This window comes from Aptenodytes forsteri, unplaced genomic scaffold (assembly GCF_000699145.1).
Source record: "Aptenodytes forsteri isolate BGI_AS27 unplaced genomic scaffold, ASM69914v1 Scaffold76, whole genome shotgun sequence".
Classification (NCBI taxonomy): Eukaryota; Metazoa; Chordata; class Aves; order Sphenisciformes; family Spheniscidae; genus Aptenodytes; species Aptenodytes forsteri.
The window spans coordinates 3,498,351-3,515,619 of record NW_008794444.1 but is presented as its reverse complement, the minus strand read 5'-3'; the positions used below and the strand labels follow the sequence as shown (position 1 = coordinate 3,515,619).

The following is a 17,269-nucleotide window of genomic DNA, read 5'->3' as shown; positions in this document are numbered from 1 at the left end:
ACAGGAGGCGGGTAGGGCCGGGGGGTTGTTAACGGGTCTGGTAAGTGCGGTGATGGCGCATTGCTCAGCGCGGTGCGGCTGCTGCTCGGGTTGGGTCGTGTGTTACGGGTATGTCCCGACAGATAAAATTTATCGGGCCTGCCTCAGCGCAGGAGGAGACCACGTCTGGCCAGTCGCGGTGTCGTGAGGGATGTGGACAGCCAAGGCAGAGCCACAGGGGGCTTGGGAATTGCAGTGACTTGTGGGAAGTGTTTCAGTCCGGGACTGAAAAAAACGCTAAAGGGGGACAGAAGTTGTCCAGTGTGTCTTAGGTTGTTAAAAAAAAAAAAGAATGGTGATCACTGGGGAGAGGTCAGTAAAAATCTGGTGAACTTGAAGCAGACAGGTTTCACTGAGGTGTGAGTAAGGCTTTCTAATTTAAAGCATAATTAATGCTCAGAAATAAACTGCCGAGGGTGGTGTAGTGTCTCCATCATTGGAGCAATTCAAATCAAACGAAAATCTGTCAGGAGTGGTGTAGGTGTCGAGGATTTTCTGTGAGTGCAGGGATTGATAGTCTCATTCAGGTCCTTTTCACTTCTCTCGCTTTGCCTGGTTGCACAAAACCATCGCTTGGACTGTCTGACTTTCCTGGCCTTTTGATCTCTGTCTGCAAATCTTTGTGTGGTGACAGTTTCAACGCATAGTTGTAGGAAAGCTAAAAGCAGAAGGGGACTTGGGAGTGGCTCCTAAGTGGAAGGTGACTTTGGCTTTTCAGGGGTCCCCCTGCTCCATTACAGGCTGGGGCAGAGCGTACAGACAGCTTCCCGGATGACCTGGCAGGGCTGGCTTCAGCGTCTCCTCCTGATTTGATTCCTCCCACAGCTGGGGCTTTGAATTACCAGTGATCCCAGTGACAGCGTGGCCCTGGGCTCCTCACGTACCAAAGCCCTGGCGTGGAGGCTGCTCTTACCCCTGAGCTGCACAGTGCTCAGGAGCCGTAGGCTGGGTGCGCATAGCTGTTGTCTTTCCAGGACGCACTGGGGTTTGGCCTTGTGCATGCCAGCATGATTTGGGACAAGGGGCTTTGGTTTGTGGGGGTTTTTTTAGCATAGGTAACATCTCCTGCATTTAACAGCTATGGGAAGGTTTGTGTGTGGGAGACTTGGCTTTGGCAGCCCAAAGGGTCTTTGCCTGAAAAGCTGCAGGAGTTTTCATTTTTGTGAAAACGATACTGTAGGCAAAGCTTTCAAATTCATTCTGTTGTGGGTTGCTTTTTGGTCATCAATTAATGTATTTATAGGTAAGTGTGATTTTTTAAAAAAGATAGAGACCTTGGCTTAAATTGTCAATTGAAACCATTATAAATTTCACACAACTGAGGAATCCCATCTGAAACTTTCTTGACTGATGGGATAACTTCTTCCACTGAAACATCATTGTGAAAGAAACACCAGTGTGTAGTTTCTTTTTTTTCCCTCTGGTGATTTCCCCTGGTGGTTTTCAAAGCTCCATACTATGTGTTATTCTCTGCATGTAGCACTGTATCGAAATGGCCGATGACAACGAAGACCTGCAGGCAGATGAAGAGCTCCCAGCTCCAGCTGAGGACAGCTTTGAGCAGCTGGAGAACGATAGCCCTGCTGAGCGCAGCGGGCACGTGGCAGTCACTGATGGACGCTGCATGTATGTCTGGGGAGGCTATAAGGTACGCTGTTCTCCTTGTTAAGTAAGCCCTTCTGCCACCCGTGGTGCTGGTAATTATGTCCCATTAGTTTGGGAGTGACTCTGTAAAATTATCCCTCCCCTGGAAAAGGAAAGCTCCAGTTAACTAATTAGAATATGACATTTAAGAGTTTTGAAATATTGAAATAAATCATGAGTGTTAAGTGCAGATCTTGGCAAACGGATGACTTTTGTGGGATGCAGGGTGTTGTTTGCCTTTGTCAATTCACGTGTCTGTTGGAAGAGAAAGAAATACTGTCTGATTTGAAATGCACACTGTGCGAAATGGTGCTTTTATTTACAGCATTATCAGCACAACTATATATTGGACATTAATGATCACAGGTTGGTTATTTATCACACTTGGGTGTGCGTGTGCTTCAAGCAGAACCAAGTCATTTTACAATTTTGACAGGAATGAGGATGAATTGTCAATGAACTCCGTAAATAAATTGGTAGCTCAAGACAAAGCTTTGGTGTATTGTTCTGGTGGTGTCATGCAGGGGGTGGGGGAACTAAAAAGGAAATTTTGGCTCATTTATGCACCTACCTAGATAACCTGCTTGGGCTATGAAAAGGAGGTTTAACTTCCATTTACCCCAGTCTCTGGCTCTGCTGGGAGCTTGTCTGGTCCCCCGCAGAAGCTAAAATAGGCTAATACCTGCTCTCCGAGGGGTGCCGTACAGATGAGAGGTACAGGAGTGCAGCAGGCACGGGTCCTGCTGTTTTCTGTTCTGTGATTAGATCTCTGAGGGGGTGTAAACATTCATAGGAGTCTAATTCAATATGTCAAGCATCCTTCTGATGTTGCTTTTTCTTTTCTGACCTGTTCTACAGAATGCCCAAGTTAGGGGATTTTATGACTTCTATCTGCCTAGAGATGAAATATGGATCTACAACATGGAAACTGGAAGATGGTACAGTAAATAATTAACTTAATTGTTGGTTTTGGGGGAAAAGAAAAAGATAAATTCTTAAATTCATATAGAAAGCATGCTGAGGGTCTGTGAACAGAGAGAGAATTCCCTGATCTCTTTGTTCCCACCTATCAAACTGTTGCATAAATGTGTAAAATCTTCCCAAATGTTTATTTTTTTCTGTGAAAACAACAAATATGTTTTCAGAGGGTGAAGTAGGGAAGGCAGCTCGGACAGGCAGCTTATACAGGAGTATGTGATCAACAGTGTGAAGTGTTTTGGGATGCCTGGTATAGGATATAGCACCTGAAAATTGTATTTGTACCACTTTTGATTACAGTGGTACACTGGTGAGGGAACCCGTACTGAGTGTTTTATTTGTTGTCCTTTTAAGAAGTTGTTTTTAAATGTTGATGCAGCCAAAGAAACTACTGTGTCATCTTAGATCGTTGGGAGCCTGGAAGTTGTGTGAAACCTGCATGTCTGATAGTGCAAGAGAAGGGAATCCAGTGCTCCAATTCAGTAGCTGGCTAGGGCCTTGCGCTGCGAAGCCAAGTCCCCTCAGCGTTTTGCAGAAAGTGCAATTTCAGCAGTGCTTCCAGTCCTCGTTGTCGTTAGGGAGAGCCTTGGACATGGGCTGGAAGCTCATCTGTGTGGTTGTAATGTTTACAAACATTAAAAATCCAGTAGCACAATAGAAACCTGCAGTTCAGACAGGTGCATCCTCTTTGCCTGAGGATCTTTCTGGGATTTTGAACGTGAAAGGCATACCAAAGTCCTGAACTGGGCAGACGGGATTCCTCCCCCACAAAACATGTATTAATTAAGTTGCCTTTTCCCCACCCCCCTCCGTCATACCAGGTTAGTGTTGTAAATTAAGGTTAAACCTGCAAGGATGTGAAGAACTCATAACTGAATGGTCCACAATGACCTATTGTAATTAAAAACATACTGGTAGCGTTAGAAAATTCCACTCCAGATAAAATCATTGCTGTTCGTTTTTATCAGATAAAATATTTTAAACTGTGCTTCTAGGAAGAAGAGTAAAACAGAGGGAGATGTTCCACCTTCCATGTCTGGAAGTTGTGCCGTGTGTGTAGACAGAGTGGTGTACCTCTTTGGAGGACATCATGCACGTGGCAATACAAACAAGGTTAGTAATTTAAAGGTAAACCCCTCCTCACAAATAAGTTTCTCCTCATTAGCTTTTGTTCCCATTTTTTATAAACTAGAGGTGGCCTTTTCGGTTAATTAAAATCCATCCAAAGCAAGAAATGTATAATCTTAACAAATCAAGGAAACACTTTCTTCTGAATGACTGGACAAGTTGGATCTTGTTACAGAGCTTAAATGTTAATAACGGGACGCTGAACGTGTGTCCAGTCACTGTGTCCTCCATGGCTTCTGCAGCACAGTATTTTCATCTACTGGCTCTCTCTCTAGTTCTTGGAAGCAGATAACCAGCTTTCTCATCCTGTCAGCGGCTTCCCCAGATGTGAACTAATTGAAGCCGTGTTCTTTTTGTGCTTGTCTAAGAGGTTTTGACTAACAAAATATGGTGCTTAGCGCTTGGGGTTTTTTTTCCATGCAGGTGATTAGCTGGCTGACTTTTACCAGTTCAGTGTATTAATTTCTCCGCAACAGGTCAGGTAACGTGACATTTGTAACACAGATCAGCCTTCAGCTCTGCATCATTTCACATGATGATTGTACTCTGGTAGCTTTACACCACTGAAGAAACACCGTGACCTATTACTTGTTTTGGTTGCAATTGTTCTTGAGCAATTCAACCTATGAATTGTATTGCATTGGTGCTTTTGAGTTTGCTTCTTTTGAAAGATGGGAATTTCCAGAGCTCACTGAAATAATACGGAAGGTGATTTGTAACTGCTCTGTAGTTGTTTGAAATGTTATTCTTCTCTGGGGTCTCTGATAATATTTTCTGATGTTCTGGAAGTGTAGTTTAATTTAAACACTTATTTTGGCCTCACTCTTAAATATAAAATGGAAGTAGCTTGATGCAATGCTTGCAAATAGTCTGCAACAAACTGCATTTATAAAGTATGACTTGCTTCCTTCCTGCTGTGGTATTCTTACATTTCAGTTAGTTTATATATGTGTATCAGCTATTTCTCTCCATGTAAAATGATGTAACACGCAGAGAAGGGATGATACTGTAAAAAACCCACCTTTTTTTTTTTTTGAACATATTTTTTCTTTATTGTAAGACAATTGCTACTTTGTACACACCTTCATTGTATCCCATTTCAGCTTTTGGATGGTACAACCCGATGTCCATAGTCCTGTTACTTTTGTAAAAAAGTGTTTGGGGCTTGAGTCTGCAACAAGATAAGGATCTTTGGATCCATATTTTGTTCCAAACGTTGTCAGTGCTCTGTGCAGCTGGGAAAAGAACTTTTAATTTATTTCTATACCAATACATGCTAATTAAAAGTTAGTATTTTAACATCAGTCAGACTTAAGCTTTAAGCTAACTGTGTGGGTAAAAAAAATCTTTTTATTTTCTACAGTTCTACATGTTAAATTCCAGATCCACGGACAAAGTGCTGCAGTGGGTCAGAGTAGAGTGTCAGGGGGTACCCCCTTCATCAAAGGACAAACTTGGCGTTTGGGTTTACAAAAACAAGTAAGGCTCCAGCAATGAAGTCAGCACAGCTATCCTTGCGCGTGTGTTTGCTTTTAATCACTCTTAGTCTTGTCATTGTTGTGTCTTTTTGTTTGAACAAGAGCTGCAGAAGGACTTCCTGACTGCAGCACATACGTGCTTCAGGAAAATGCTGGATTTCTTCCGCAGCCGGCCTTTTGAAACTGTTCCGTTTTTTAACAGTTGATAAGTGAAAAACCTCACTCCCGATTTGGGTATATGTAAGCTGCAAAGTATCTGTGTGAGTCACAATCCAAAATGTAGGCTCATTACAGGCAAATCTTCCACGGTGCCTTCTCAGTACATTGCTTTAAAGACGCCGCATCGTGGTTACTTGTATCAGCGTCATTCCTCTTGGCAATTGCATCGGGAATTATTCTTCACAGAAGCCTGTTCTAGGATTCCCCCTATCATGCAAAATGCAGTCTTTTGGTCATGTCTTGTGGGACAGCTTGCGTTTCTTTGATAGCTGAAGAGCAGGACGGCATTTTAATCTTAAAATTGCGTGTGGCTTTTTCAGCGATGCACATGCTTAATTCAGTGTGTTTTATGCTGGTTGCACAAAACAAGGAATGTGTTAGATGAACTGCTGTTGTTGTTATCTGATTTAATGTGTTGGGATAGTGTCCCAGAGATGCCAGAAGGCCTTTTGGGATTGCAAACCTTGGAAAAGATGAGGAAGACAAGGAGAAGGTGCTGAGGCCAGATGAGCTGACGTGCAAAACATTGTTGTTGCCTTGCACCCTCCTCCCCCATTCAGTTAGTGTAGTGCTAGTCCCCGAAGCGAGAGCTGTGTGATGAGATTGTTCCAGCCTTCTGGCACTGGAGGATAAACTGAGGAAAGCCCCTGTTGTAGGTAGGTAGTTTCCTGCTTCCAGAGGCTTGCTGTATCCCAGCTGCTCGGGAGGTTGGGGACAGAAGTGAATTATCTCAGGGGAGGTCAGGGGCTTTTGGCTCTCTCCTTGGAGCATCTACCCAGGGCTGGTTTCTCAGAGGGTTCCTGGCTTCCACAGGACAGAACTCCAAAATGCTCTGGCACAGGTGACAGCTCACGTGGCCAGAATTGTCCCCTTGCAGGAGAAGCTGGATGGGCTGATCCCCGCAGGAGCAGGGCTCTCTCCGCAGGCTGTGGGCAGGCGCCCGGCGTGGGCAGTGCTGCTGGGGTACGTGATGCCAGGGGCTGAGGAGGTCTGATGCAAATATGAGGTGACGGTCAGGGACCTCTAGTTCTTCTTTAGTCACAGCTGGCAAGGGTTACAGGTCTTACTGTCTTGTCGTGTCAGGGTAGGGGTTTAAGCTGTTACCTACAAAACCTTACCGGGACAGCACAGCCATCTTCTGCCTGTTAGCACAACTGGTCTTGGCTGTATCGTCTCTGGCTCTACTGAGGCAGAGGAAGAATCAGGGATGCCGTATGTCCTTGTGTTTGAGCCACGTATGGTGATTTTGGTGTATAACACTACAGGTGGCTGTGCTGCTTTGTCCATTATGTGGAGGGGAAGCTCACTGTTAACGGTATTTGCTGTGGGACTTGCTGCAGAGACTCATGAAAAATAGGAAATTCCCTGTGGTGCTAGTTTTCAGATTCTTGACCTGGAGAGAAAGCTTACTGTTGTGATACTTGATGTGATCAGTTTAGATGTAAATCTGTGCAAGACTGGAGTTGTGGGTGTTTAGTTAGGTGGTTCTGTGCAAGACTGGAGTTGTGGGTGTTTAGTTAGATGGTGTAGATTGTTTTCTGTTACTTCATAATTCAATAAGAATTTCTGGCAAAACTATGCCATTAGTTTCTGATGTGTGCTAAAACCCAAACATAAAACTTAAATTACATTTTAAAAACCAAAAAGAACAGTAAAATCAGGTGAGTGACTGCTCACAGTAACTGTTCTTCAGGCTTTGAAACAAAATGCAGCAAGTACAAAGGAAAACGTCTTCCTCCCCCAAAACTAAAAACTTCCCAGGCAGCTTCATTGGTAGAGGGTCTGCCGCATGTAGCATCCCTTGGTCTCCTCCTGCCCTGCCTCGCCTAGCACACAACTCCACAGCGATCGTGCCCAGGTTGTAGTGCTTTCCCTTTGCTTCTTACAGGGGTGTCTGTGAACATTTTGGGCTCAGGGAAAATGGGCAGAGGGCTTGGAAAGGGTGGAGGCAGGAAACTGCAGGAATAAACACCTGTAGCTGCTATGTGGGAGCTCCGATAGCAAAGGCTCAAGCGCAGCAATCAGGCAGCAGGCCTGGTAGCCTCACACATTTGGAACCGGAGCAAAGCTTGGAAGCCTGAGGCCTGGGAAACAGCTACAGAGGGATTTAATGTGGGTGGTAGGGTCGATTAGGCAAGAAACAGGGCCCCACACCTGGAAAACTTGCATTGTAGACGTATTGGAAGTAATGAAGCCAAAGGAGCTTCCCTGGTTTTCCTGTCTTCCGTTTGAGCACAGCCTTTACAGAACTTTAATTGGTAGCAACAGATGTGCTAGCATTTCTAATAGCTCTCGATGCATGTTTTGTTCCAGGCTAATATTTTTTGGAGGCTATGGTTATTTTCCTGAAGGGAAACAACGGGGAACTTTTGAATTTGATGAAACCTCTTTTTGGGTAAGTAAACCTGGAAGTAATTTCTATTTAAACTTTAATATTTAATTAGTGCTTATTAAAAACTGTTGCTTATTTAATATTTTTAAAGAATTCAGGTCTTCCTAGAGGGTGGAATGACCACGTGCATGTTCTGGACACTGAAACTTTTACTTGGAGCCAGCCTATAACTACGGTAATTATTAGTCTTACGTCAGTTGTTTTAAGTTACAGCTCTTAAGAAATATGTGCACTGTGTGCCATATCTCTTGTAGCATTCTGTGAAAATAAGCATGACTCTGCTAGGCCTGGGTTCACTGCTTTAATTTGTGTCAAGGCAGAAGGTGGTGCTGATAAAATGGCCTCCTTGCGTGGCTGTGCAGGTTAGTAGTGGCCTGTCCCAGCAGCAGTGGCTTTGGGCTGCAGATGTTCTGAGTGCCTGGCTGTGTGCTTGGAGAACTTGCAGTGTGAAGCTGTCTTAACCTGTTGTATCTCATGAGGGGGTCCTATCTCTAGTCTGTATCTCCCTGGCATTATTTTAGAAGATGTGGTTAACTGTTTGCAAGCAAGAAGCATGTTTACCCAAAATACATTTTTCTCCTTTCCTGCTCCACCCTGCAGCCTTGTTCACATGTCACCGTGCCAAGTTAACTGCCAAGTGTTTAGTTGTCAGGTGCTCTGTGATCCTGCCTCTTTCGGGACATAAACCAGTCCCTGAATGCCAGGAGTTAGAAAAGGTGGAAGAGCTCTCTGAAATACCTAGTGCTAGCTAGCAGGAGGACGTGAGAAGTGCCTTGCAGGGTCACGAGACTGGGACTCCACCAACGGACCGTGTGGAGCTGATCTTGTCTCAGTGGTGCTCGCTAAGTTTGTTTTCTCCATGGGATGACTCACAGGCTGCTCGCCCTAGCTGTGGCTGGCGGGAAGCACTGCGTCTGCAGCACTGCTGCTTTCTGCTGTTCTGGCTTCCCTCCTGGGACACGCAGTCTGTCTGATCCGACCCGGGGAGGAAACCTGGCCAGGAGCTAAAGCTTAGGACTATGTGACCAGGGCTCTCTTCCCCTCTCGCGTTTCCTGAGCGAGCTGTCTTAATTCCCTGTACCTTGCTCTCTTGCCAGCGAAGGGGGACTGTTAATTTCTCTCCTATATATGGACTCCGTGAGGTGTCATTAGCTTGTGTTTGCAGTCTTACCCACAACATGCTTGTAGGGGAAGGACCGTTAAGAGAGGGGTTTGAAACACTGTTGGTAGAACTAGCCTTGGAAACATCCCCTCAAAATAAAAATTGCCTGCTGCCTGTTCAGTAGCGTTCTTGAGGCCATTTAAACTGAATTTAAACCATTCATTTACCTAGGTCCTCTCTCCTCTCCAAAAACGGGAAGCTTGCCTTTTATTTTGATCTGTCTTTCTCTCTTCATCTTTTTTCCTGTTGACTTGCTTTCTTTCATGCTTCAGTGGCATTGTGCTCATGGGGAGCTCAGGAAAACGAAATGTATGGTTTCCTGTCATCCTCACTGTAATGTGATGGTTTGGAACGTTTCACTTGGGTGCTAAATTGTGGTCAAAACAAAACGAAACACTCTGTAATTGCAAATATACACCATTTGAAGTGTTCCAGAAGTACTCAGGAACAGGCAAATGGAGTGATATTGCCACAGAATTGGAGGAAATGAAATCTGAGATAAGTAACTCCGTATTCAGATTACCAAAGAGTTGCTTTGTCTTACTGCATACAGATCTCAGATATTTCAGAAGTAACTCAAGAAAAATACTGTTTAATGATTTATTACGTCACAGATCTCAGATATTTCAGAAGTAACTCAAAAATACTGTTTAATGATTTATTACGTCGTTGTCTCATTTGCAGTCTGAAGTCTTCTGTCACTGTCTGGACCCTCTTCTAAAAGCAAAATTTATACCTTAACACTTAAAGAGGGGGGGAAAAAAAATCCTGTTTTTAATGAGTTTTCCGATCTTCCATCCATCAAAAAAAGCAAGTTCCTGCACACAGAATGACTCACTGGATGTTTTTTCACTCTCTGTTCCTTGTTGGCCTTAAATCTGACTTTAGTTCAGCCTTTCATCTCCTCGGGTGACTGATTTGTGGAACTGTGAGGCCTTGCTTTGCCTTGAGTGCGGTGTCCAGGTGAGCTCTCCTGGGAGGCCTGAGAGGGGCCCGGCCCCTGCCCCACCGTGTCTGCGGTCCCACCGCGCCTCCCAGGGTGCCTGGTGTGGCCACAGCCGTGCTGCTTCCTGTGTGTGATGGGCGTCTTCAGCCCAGCTCCTCTTTGCTTGATCTACTGCAGGTTTCTGGTGAAGTGGCATTTTCTTTCTTTTGTTAATGTATCAGATAAACTTACCTTCTTATTTCGCATTGTCTTTTCCCAGGGTAAAACTCCGTCACCACGAGCAGCTCACGCCTGTGCTACAGTTGGGAACAGAGGCTACGTGTTCGGTGGCAGATACAGAGTAAGCCCCAGCCCAGTTTAACGATGTGTTACTGAAACCTAAACGGAGTGTTTCAACCACGGTCTGCTTTATTGTAGGAGTCCAGAATGAACGATCTTTACTATCTGAATTTGGATACGTGGGAGTGGAATGAAATGTAGGTACTAAAACTTGAGTTCTTTTGTTTGTAAAGCAATATGAAGATGCCGTTTTTATTCACTTCTGATCATTCTAGTGAAACTTGGTAAACTCCAGCAAGTAAGTAAACTCGAGTAGAACTGATCCTTCTGATCAGTTGCTGACTCTTGCTGTCAGGCTTTTTTAAGTATTGACACGAGTAAAACTCTCTTACTGTGTTTAAAGAAACTAAACTTGCTGTTGGGTCGTGAGCCGTGCGCAGTATGAAGCTGCATCCTTCAAATATCTGAAAAAAAATCAGAGCAGAAAAGAGCAGCGGTATTTTATTGTAGCGCGTGTGTAATTTACGGTGCTTTTATTGAAATACAGAATCACGCAAGGCATTTGCCCAGTTGGCCGATCGTGGCATTCTTTAACACCAATTTCCTCAGATCACCTCTTTCTCTTTGGAGGATTCACCACTGACAAGCAGCCATTAAGTAAGTCATTCCGAAAGGATTTTGTGTTGTCTTTGTGTTCTTGAACAGTTGTGCACAGAAGCTTGAATTATTGCCTAGTCACCTTAAATTATTTCTAAATTCCTTCCATGCACTTGTGATCCAACTCCTTATGGTCAACAGCTAATTTCACAGAGTAGAGTCGCCGAGTGTGTTGAGAGACGACTATTTACAGAAATTGATCTGCTCTAAAAATGTATCTAATGCAAATTGCAATTGGGAAGAGCTTTACAGTTCTCCATCTTTCCCTTCTGACTTCACTCCTATAAACCATTGTTAAACGCCTGTCTTCAAATAGACAGCCCAAAGTTTCATAGGGTTTTTCCTGAAAAAAATTGATTTATTTAAGAACAAAAATGGACTGTGCTACACGAGAGTACATGTGTATTGCAGCAAATGTGAAAGAACTAACAGAATACTGTTTGTATTTGGGGTTTTGCTTGTTTTCAGGTGATGCTTGGATTTATTGTATCAGCAAGAATGAGTGGATACAGTTTGAGCATAACTATTCTGAAAAACCAAGGTATGGTAGACACTTTCCTGGAAACTTATAAAAAAGAGCGAGGAGGCTTTTCACGTTGGCTGTCGGAGAGAGGACACGCCTTCCTCTTTACAGCGCTCATTTTTCTTAACAATACAATACAAATGCTAGCTTCTACCCCAGAAGTGCAGACGCGTTGAACGTGCGCACAAAATGCAGTTTGAATACCACTGTAGGACTGGCGCTGGAGGTAGCGTAGAGCTCAGCGTTTGCGAAACAGCAGGAGACACGGGGATTTAGGGTCTGAGCTCCTGGCTGCAGAGCTGTCTGAGCTGCGAGTGCCAGCACAAGAGCTAACTGGAACCTGTGAGTTCTTGCTCTGCCGGCAAACTGGACACAGGCAGGTGTCACCGTTCTGAGCATCCTCGCCGGTGGCTAATCCTGTGCACACCCAGGATATTTTTGTCTTCCTGCTGAGTAAATTAGAGATGATGACCTGCAATTTAAAGGCATCAAAACTACCGTGATGCATGTATATGGCATTGAAAACACTCGTGTCATGTGAGTTACTGTCATCCCTCTTGTTTGGGCGAGTGTTCTGGTCCGAGGTTAAATGAGTTAAAGCAGCGATGCTTCCTGGCCTGCCCCCTTTGGCCTGGCTCTTGCTGCTGGTGGGGATGAGGAGGGGTTTGTTTTCCTGGAGCAGTGACAAGGCTGAGCTGCTGCCCCCCCACCCGCTTTTCCCCCCTTTGGAGCAGCAGGACGGTGACGCGTTGTTGCACATGTGAGACCGGTTGTTTCCCCGAGTCTGAGGAGATCCATACTCTGACTGACTGACTGACTGTTAAGTCTTTTGACTCAAGTGGGGCATGAAAATAAAGTTTGTGCAAGCAGATGATGACAGCCATCCTCCAGAAGTGACAGGACTGTGGGTTTCACACATGCCTGCGCTGGCAGGCAGCGTGCCGCTGAGCCCCGCAGCTCCGCAGCCCTGCTCTAACCAGGAGACCTTACGCAGCCTGTGGTTTGCTGACCAGTTTTCTTTCTCTGAACGTAAACGGCTGTTGAATTAGTCACGTCTACAGCGTCCTGGTGGAAGGGCAAACTTGCGTGTGTTAACTTCAAATCCTAAACCTGCGTTATTGGGCGGGGTGTTTTTCTGGTTTAACGCAGTGCTGACTTCTGTTTCTAGGTTGTGGCATACCGCTTGTGCAAGCGAAGAGGGAGAGGTGATCGTCTTTGGGGGCTGTGCCAACAACTTACTTGCCCATTCTAAAGCTGTAAGTTTATTTCGAGCTTTCCCTTCCTGTGCAGCCCGGCCCTTCCCGCAGGAGCTGTGGCATCTTATCACTCCAGCAGGTGTGAAATGCTTGTGGTTGGCAGCGTGACCTCGTGATGACTGACAAAGGTGCAGAAACAAAGTTTGAAGGGGAAATGTTTTGATGCTTTTCTGGAAACCAGGTCATTATTCATTATTTAAACAAACTATGACTTACGTTCCCTCAAACATGTTTCACTTGGAGCCCCTTATCTCCCAACGACTTCTTTAGCTTTGCCCTGTGCTTCTGATGGGGGTGCTTCCAGGGAGCCCCTCCCAAAGTAATTTCTTCACTGTGATGCCCAGAGAGGGCTGGTGAGAAGGGGCTGAACAGAGAGGGGCTCTCCAGCCAGGACGGGGGTGTCCTCAGGTCTGTAAAAACACCAGTAGGCTGGAAAGAGTGACCGGGAACAAGCACCTTCTAGTGTAAGAACCAGTGGGCGTCAGCTGGAACGGGCGAGTGGCAAACAGGAGTGGGGCAACACTTCTGTATGCACCAGCAGCTCAGCTCTGGCACATAATATGTTTAGGTGCGTTCAAGGAGCAGGCGTAACCATTTAACAAAACCCCAAAAACATTGACTGCTGAGCCTGTCACGGTCCCTGTGTCCACAGTCCCTCGGTGCAGAGCCGTGGAAACTCTGCCCGCAGGTGGTGGTCCTGTTCTCTCCCCCTGAGCACGGGTGTTGGCCAGGGTCAGAGCTGGGCCACGGGGCTCACGGGGCCCTTCCCTTACGTGCTCGTGCCAACTGTAGCTTCTAGCCCTCCCGGGCCGGGCCCGGGCTCCACCCAGCCCAGTCCCCTGTCCGACAGCAACAGGAGGTGCTGCACAGGGAGAGCCTGTGAGCCTGGCCACTGCGCGCCCATTCCCCTCCAGCAGTGTGTATGAAGTGGCACTAGGCCTGTTTTTTGGTTCATCTGTAGTTCCCCGAGTGCCCATAACTTCCCATAGTGTAAGATTCAGAGAGCAATTCCGCGTTCGGTTTGTCTGCTGCCTTTGTGATTTACGTGAAGTCCAGTCTACTCCCCACCATCAGCCTCTCTTCTCCAGCCCCCAGGGCCGTGCCGTTTGCTTTCCTTTCCAAGGTCTGTTGGTGTGACCCTCGGCTGGTTTGGCTCCTGCTGTAATAATGTGACTCCACATAACCAAACTGCTTCTCTCTCTCCCTCCTTTTGCCCCCCCAGGCTCACAGTAACGAAATACTTGTGTTTTCTCTACAACCAAGATCTCTTGTAAGGTAAGAAAGCAAGACTTCAACATTAAACTGTCGTGTCTCCATCTAAGACAAGTAGTGCAGGGTTACCGCCAGACCGTTTGTTATGTTCCTAAAACACTTGAAAACATTTCTTCCCCTAAAGAATGCTGAAAGAACAGCAGGCACTTAGGAGAGGATAGAGCGCGATTCCTTTCAGAAGCACCCATTTGGCACTGACGATGGGAACGAGCCCTCACTAAATAGTTGTAAAGAATGAGGTTACCTTGCAGCCCTTGTTCAAAACGGTGCTAACACCGGCCGTGTTTCCCTCTCCCCAAGGCTGTGCCTCGAAGCAGTCATTTGCTTTAAGGAGATGCTGGCCAGTTCCTGGAATTGCCTCCCCAAGCACTTGCTGCACAGCGTCAATCAGCGGTTTGGAAGCAACAACACGTCGGGCTCCTGAGCCCTCTGCAGACATCTCTGCACGAGCTGTGCGTGGATGAGCAGTTCTAAGAAGATGTAATAATTTTACCAAGTGTGGCAAACATTAAACTTGTATAGGTTACATATCTGTATCGTCGTAGGTAGTTGCTTCTTGCCTTTAAGTTGCATGTGAATGGCCTAGAGAGAACCTATTTTTGTGTAAAGATGTTTGCAATAAATGTATTTAATGCAAGTGGAGATGTATCCTGTGCTTAAGCTAAAACTAGTTCTGGGTTTGTCCACCTTGAAGTACGTGCGAGGGCCAGCCCCGAGCAAGAAGCTGGGGTGTGCATGTGTGGAAATACTTGTTACGGAGTCCCTAGTCAAGGACCTGAGGACTTCAGTGGTTGTGCACGCCCCGACTATTGAAGAGGAGTGTTGCTTTAGTCTAGGCTGAAGATTGCTGTGACGGGTGAGCAGTCCTGTTCTAGTCTACAGCGTTAGGAAACTGTCTGCTTAACGCTTTGCCACAAATGCTTAAGGTCAGAGAAATGGGATTTTGGAAATTGTGTGTTGTCAGAGCTGATAAACTGTCGTGAACCTTCAGATGTTAAAGCTCCACTACTCTCTGCTTGTTTGTAGTTTGATTTTTTGGAACTCTGTGTTGTGGAACTTCAATTGTGAACCTTAGGTAGCAGATACTCTGCCCTGAGAAGTGTAACTGAAAGTGCTTGAGCCTGTTACCAGCTGTGTCGGTAACCTGTGGAGCTCACCCCCAGCTGGAACAGCCTGCAGGACTTCAGCTTGGTGGAGGTACACCGAAAGCGGCTGTGGGATGGGTCAGTGCCTGCCTTCGCTGACTCAGCTCCATCTGTCAGCAGGTGACATCGGGGACAAGGAACAGGCTGTGCTGCTGGGGGGAAGGGGTGAAATCATGTTGGAGCTGTCCTCAAAAAAAAAAAAAAATTAAAAAAACCTTTGACTTCTAGAACAAAATAATTCCTGTATTGCAATTCCTGCGCCGGTTTCTTTTGTAAGCTTTAGCTATGGCTTGAGTAAGCGCTCAGGGTGGTGCAGACCATCAGAGCCGAGCTGTGGGTTCACGTCTCCCTCTGGGGTGTGCTGATACAGCACAGGGGGGGTTATTCTGACTCGAGCTCCCGCTCTTCTTCCCTGCGCGTTCCTCACCTCCACGGGGGTAAAAATTACGCAGCCACAGTTTGGCTGTGCTGGTGGGAGCAGGTGCTCCGGAGGGCTGGAGCGGCACCTTCCATCTCCTGGCAGCCGATGGCGTATTTGGGGAAAAAGAAAATCCTGCCTTTTCTCAAGTGAAGCATTTTGCACTGAAACTCTCCCGCTTCTACTAGAAACTCCGGTCCCCTTCAGAGGAAAGCGGCAGGTGTTGGGAAGAAACACCGCCACAGAGTTCTGCTGCAGCAACGCCAGGCAGGCCTTTGCCCAGCAGCGTGGGGAAGGAGCGCTCGGCTCCAGCATTCAAAGCATTAGAGAACGAACAGCACGAGATCACATCACTGACCAAATGCCAGCAGTTTACTTGCGTATCTTTATGCTAGTTGTATCGAGTTGTTGGAGTCCATCTAAACCACGATGCAGGAACTGGCCCTCGTCTGCCAGCTACCGTGGAAGCTAAATTCAGTCACGTTAACAGCGGTCCGGGTAGCTCGGTCGGTCCGTCCCACCTGCAGGTGCTGTTGCAGCAGCAGTTTGGCGGTGAGAAACCCAAGTACGGAATCACTTCTTTTTCCTTTTCAGGAGATGAGGTGCAGACACTTTCACTTTACCGGGAATATTTCTTGACAAATCGGTATCCTGCAAAACATTAAAATGAGAAATTGAACACAGCAGCAAAGCACTCGGGAACATCTTCCTCACCCCCACTAGCGCTTCTGCGGCTGCTGGCAGGAGCTGATGTGCCCGTTTCTGCCAGCTTTCCCCCAAAAGAAAATAAGGCTGATGTCAGGCTTCTGCTCTCGCACCGTGTTTCATTAATGAAAGACTTAATGGTTTCCTGTGCAGCTCCCACACATCGGCTCCCCTCGGATCTGGCTGGGCCAGCAATTCCCTGGGCACTACCTGCTTCAAGGTCATTAACCATTAATTGTGTTTTTCTAGCAGAGTGCCACAAAAAGTCAACATTAAGGCTGCTGCTATTCAATGTTTCCGATCAGTGAACTGTTACAGGCCAACAAGGACCTGTCACAGAGCAGTCTGGGCTGCCTGATAAACGGGGATCGCCGACGTGAAATGGGAAATAAACGCCTGAGGACTGAAAGTCACAACAGGCAGCGCGGGAGGAGCGAGGGGACTGTGGCGCAAACAGCTGACGGAGCCACGGGAGAAGAGCACGGCAAGGAACCAGCCCTCTCCCCGGCGGCAGGCACCGGAGCGCACAGACTGATGGTGCCAATTTGAAAAGGAAATGGAGGAAACGGCAAGAGAGCAGAAGAAAACTGCATCGGGCGGGCTAAGACCTGCCTGAGCAGGGAGACGATGCGCTCACCCGGCCCGCGGTAAGCACCTTGCCGGGGGAGAGGGGCAGGCAAAAGCCCACCGTGAGCAGCGCAGCAGGACGCTGCCTCCAGCCCGAGCCCAGCTGAACTCCCAGTGCAGGTACCTGCTCCTTCCACACACTGCCAGCGGGAGCGGGAGCTTCCCCTCCCAAAACCAGAGGATCTTTTGGAAGATGCTTTTGTCAGATAACGTTACTTAAGATCAAGAGAGAGACAATACGGAAACCTAAGGCCCAATGTTGTAGGTGAGGCTCAATTTCTAATGATTCTTTCCAGCCGAAGCAGTACATCCTCCCCAGCAGTACTGACAAACACAACACTGCTATTAAAAAAAAAAAAAAAAAAGCAAAAGAACAATTGTTTTGGAAGGAATAAAATTAA

General features: G+C 46.6%; 2 protein-coding genes across 2 annotated transcripts in view; one reads left to right on the top strand and one right to left on the bottom strand.

Annotated features, from left to right (window-relative positions):
- Window positions 1-1,366: 1,366 nt before the first annotated feature.
- KLHDC2 (kelch domain containing 2) lies at window positions 1,367-15,014 on the top strand. Its single transcript, XM_019474800.1, has 13 exons — window positions 1,367-1,687; window positions 2,542-2,621; window positions 3,657-3,774; window positions 5,153-5,268; window positions 7,800-7,881; window positions 7,970-8,053; window positions 10,246-10,326; window positions 10,404-10,462; window positions 10,813-10,922; window positions 11,391-11,463; window positions 12,614-12,701; window positions 13,924-13,976; window positions 14,274-15,014. The coding sequence occupies exons 1-13, from the start codon at window positions 1,532-1,534 to the stop codon at window positions 14,395-14,397; spliced, it is 1,224 nt and encodes a 407-aa protein (XP_019330345.1). The 5' UTR covers window positions 1,367-1,531; the 3' UTR covers window positions 14,398-15,014.
- Window positions 15,015-15,877: 863 nt separating this feature from the next.
- Window positions 15,878-17,269, bottom strand: part of NEMF (nuclear export mediator factor) — a 38,434-nt gene continuing 37,042 nt past the window's right edge. The window contains exon 33 of the mRNA XM_009289907.1: window positions 15,878-16,187. Coding sequence (XP_009288182.1) covers window positions 16,110-16,187 — 78 coding nt within the window. The 3' untranslated portion in view covers window positions 15,878-16,109. The remainder of the gene's footprint in view (window positions 16,188-17,269) is intronic.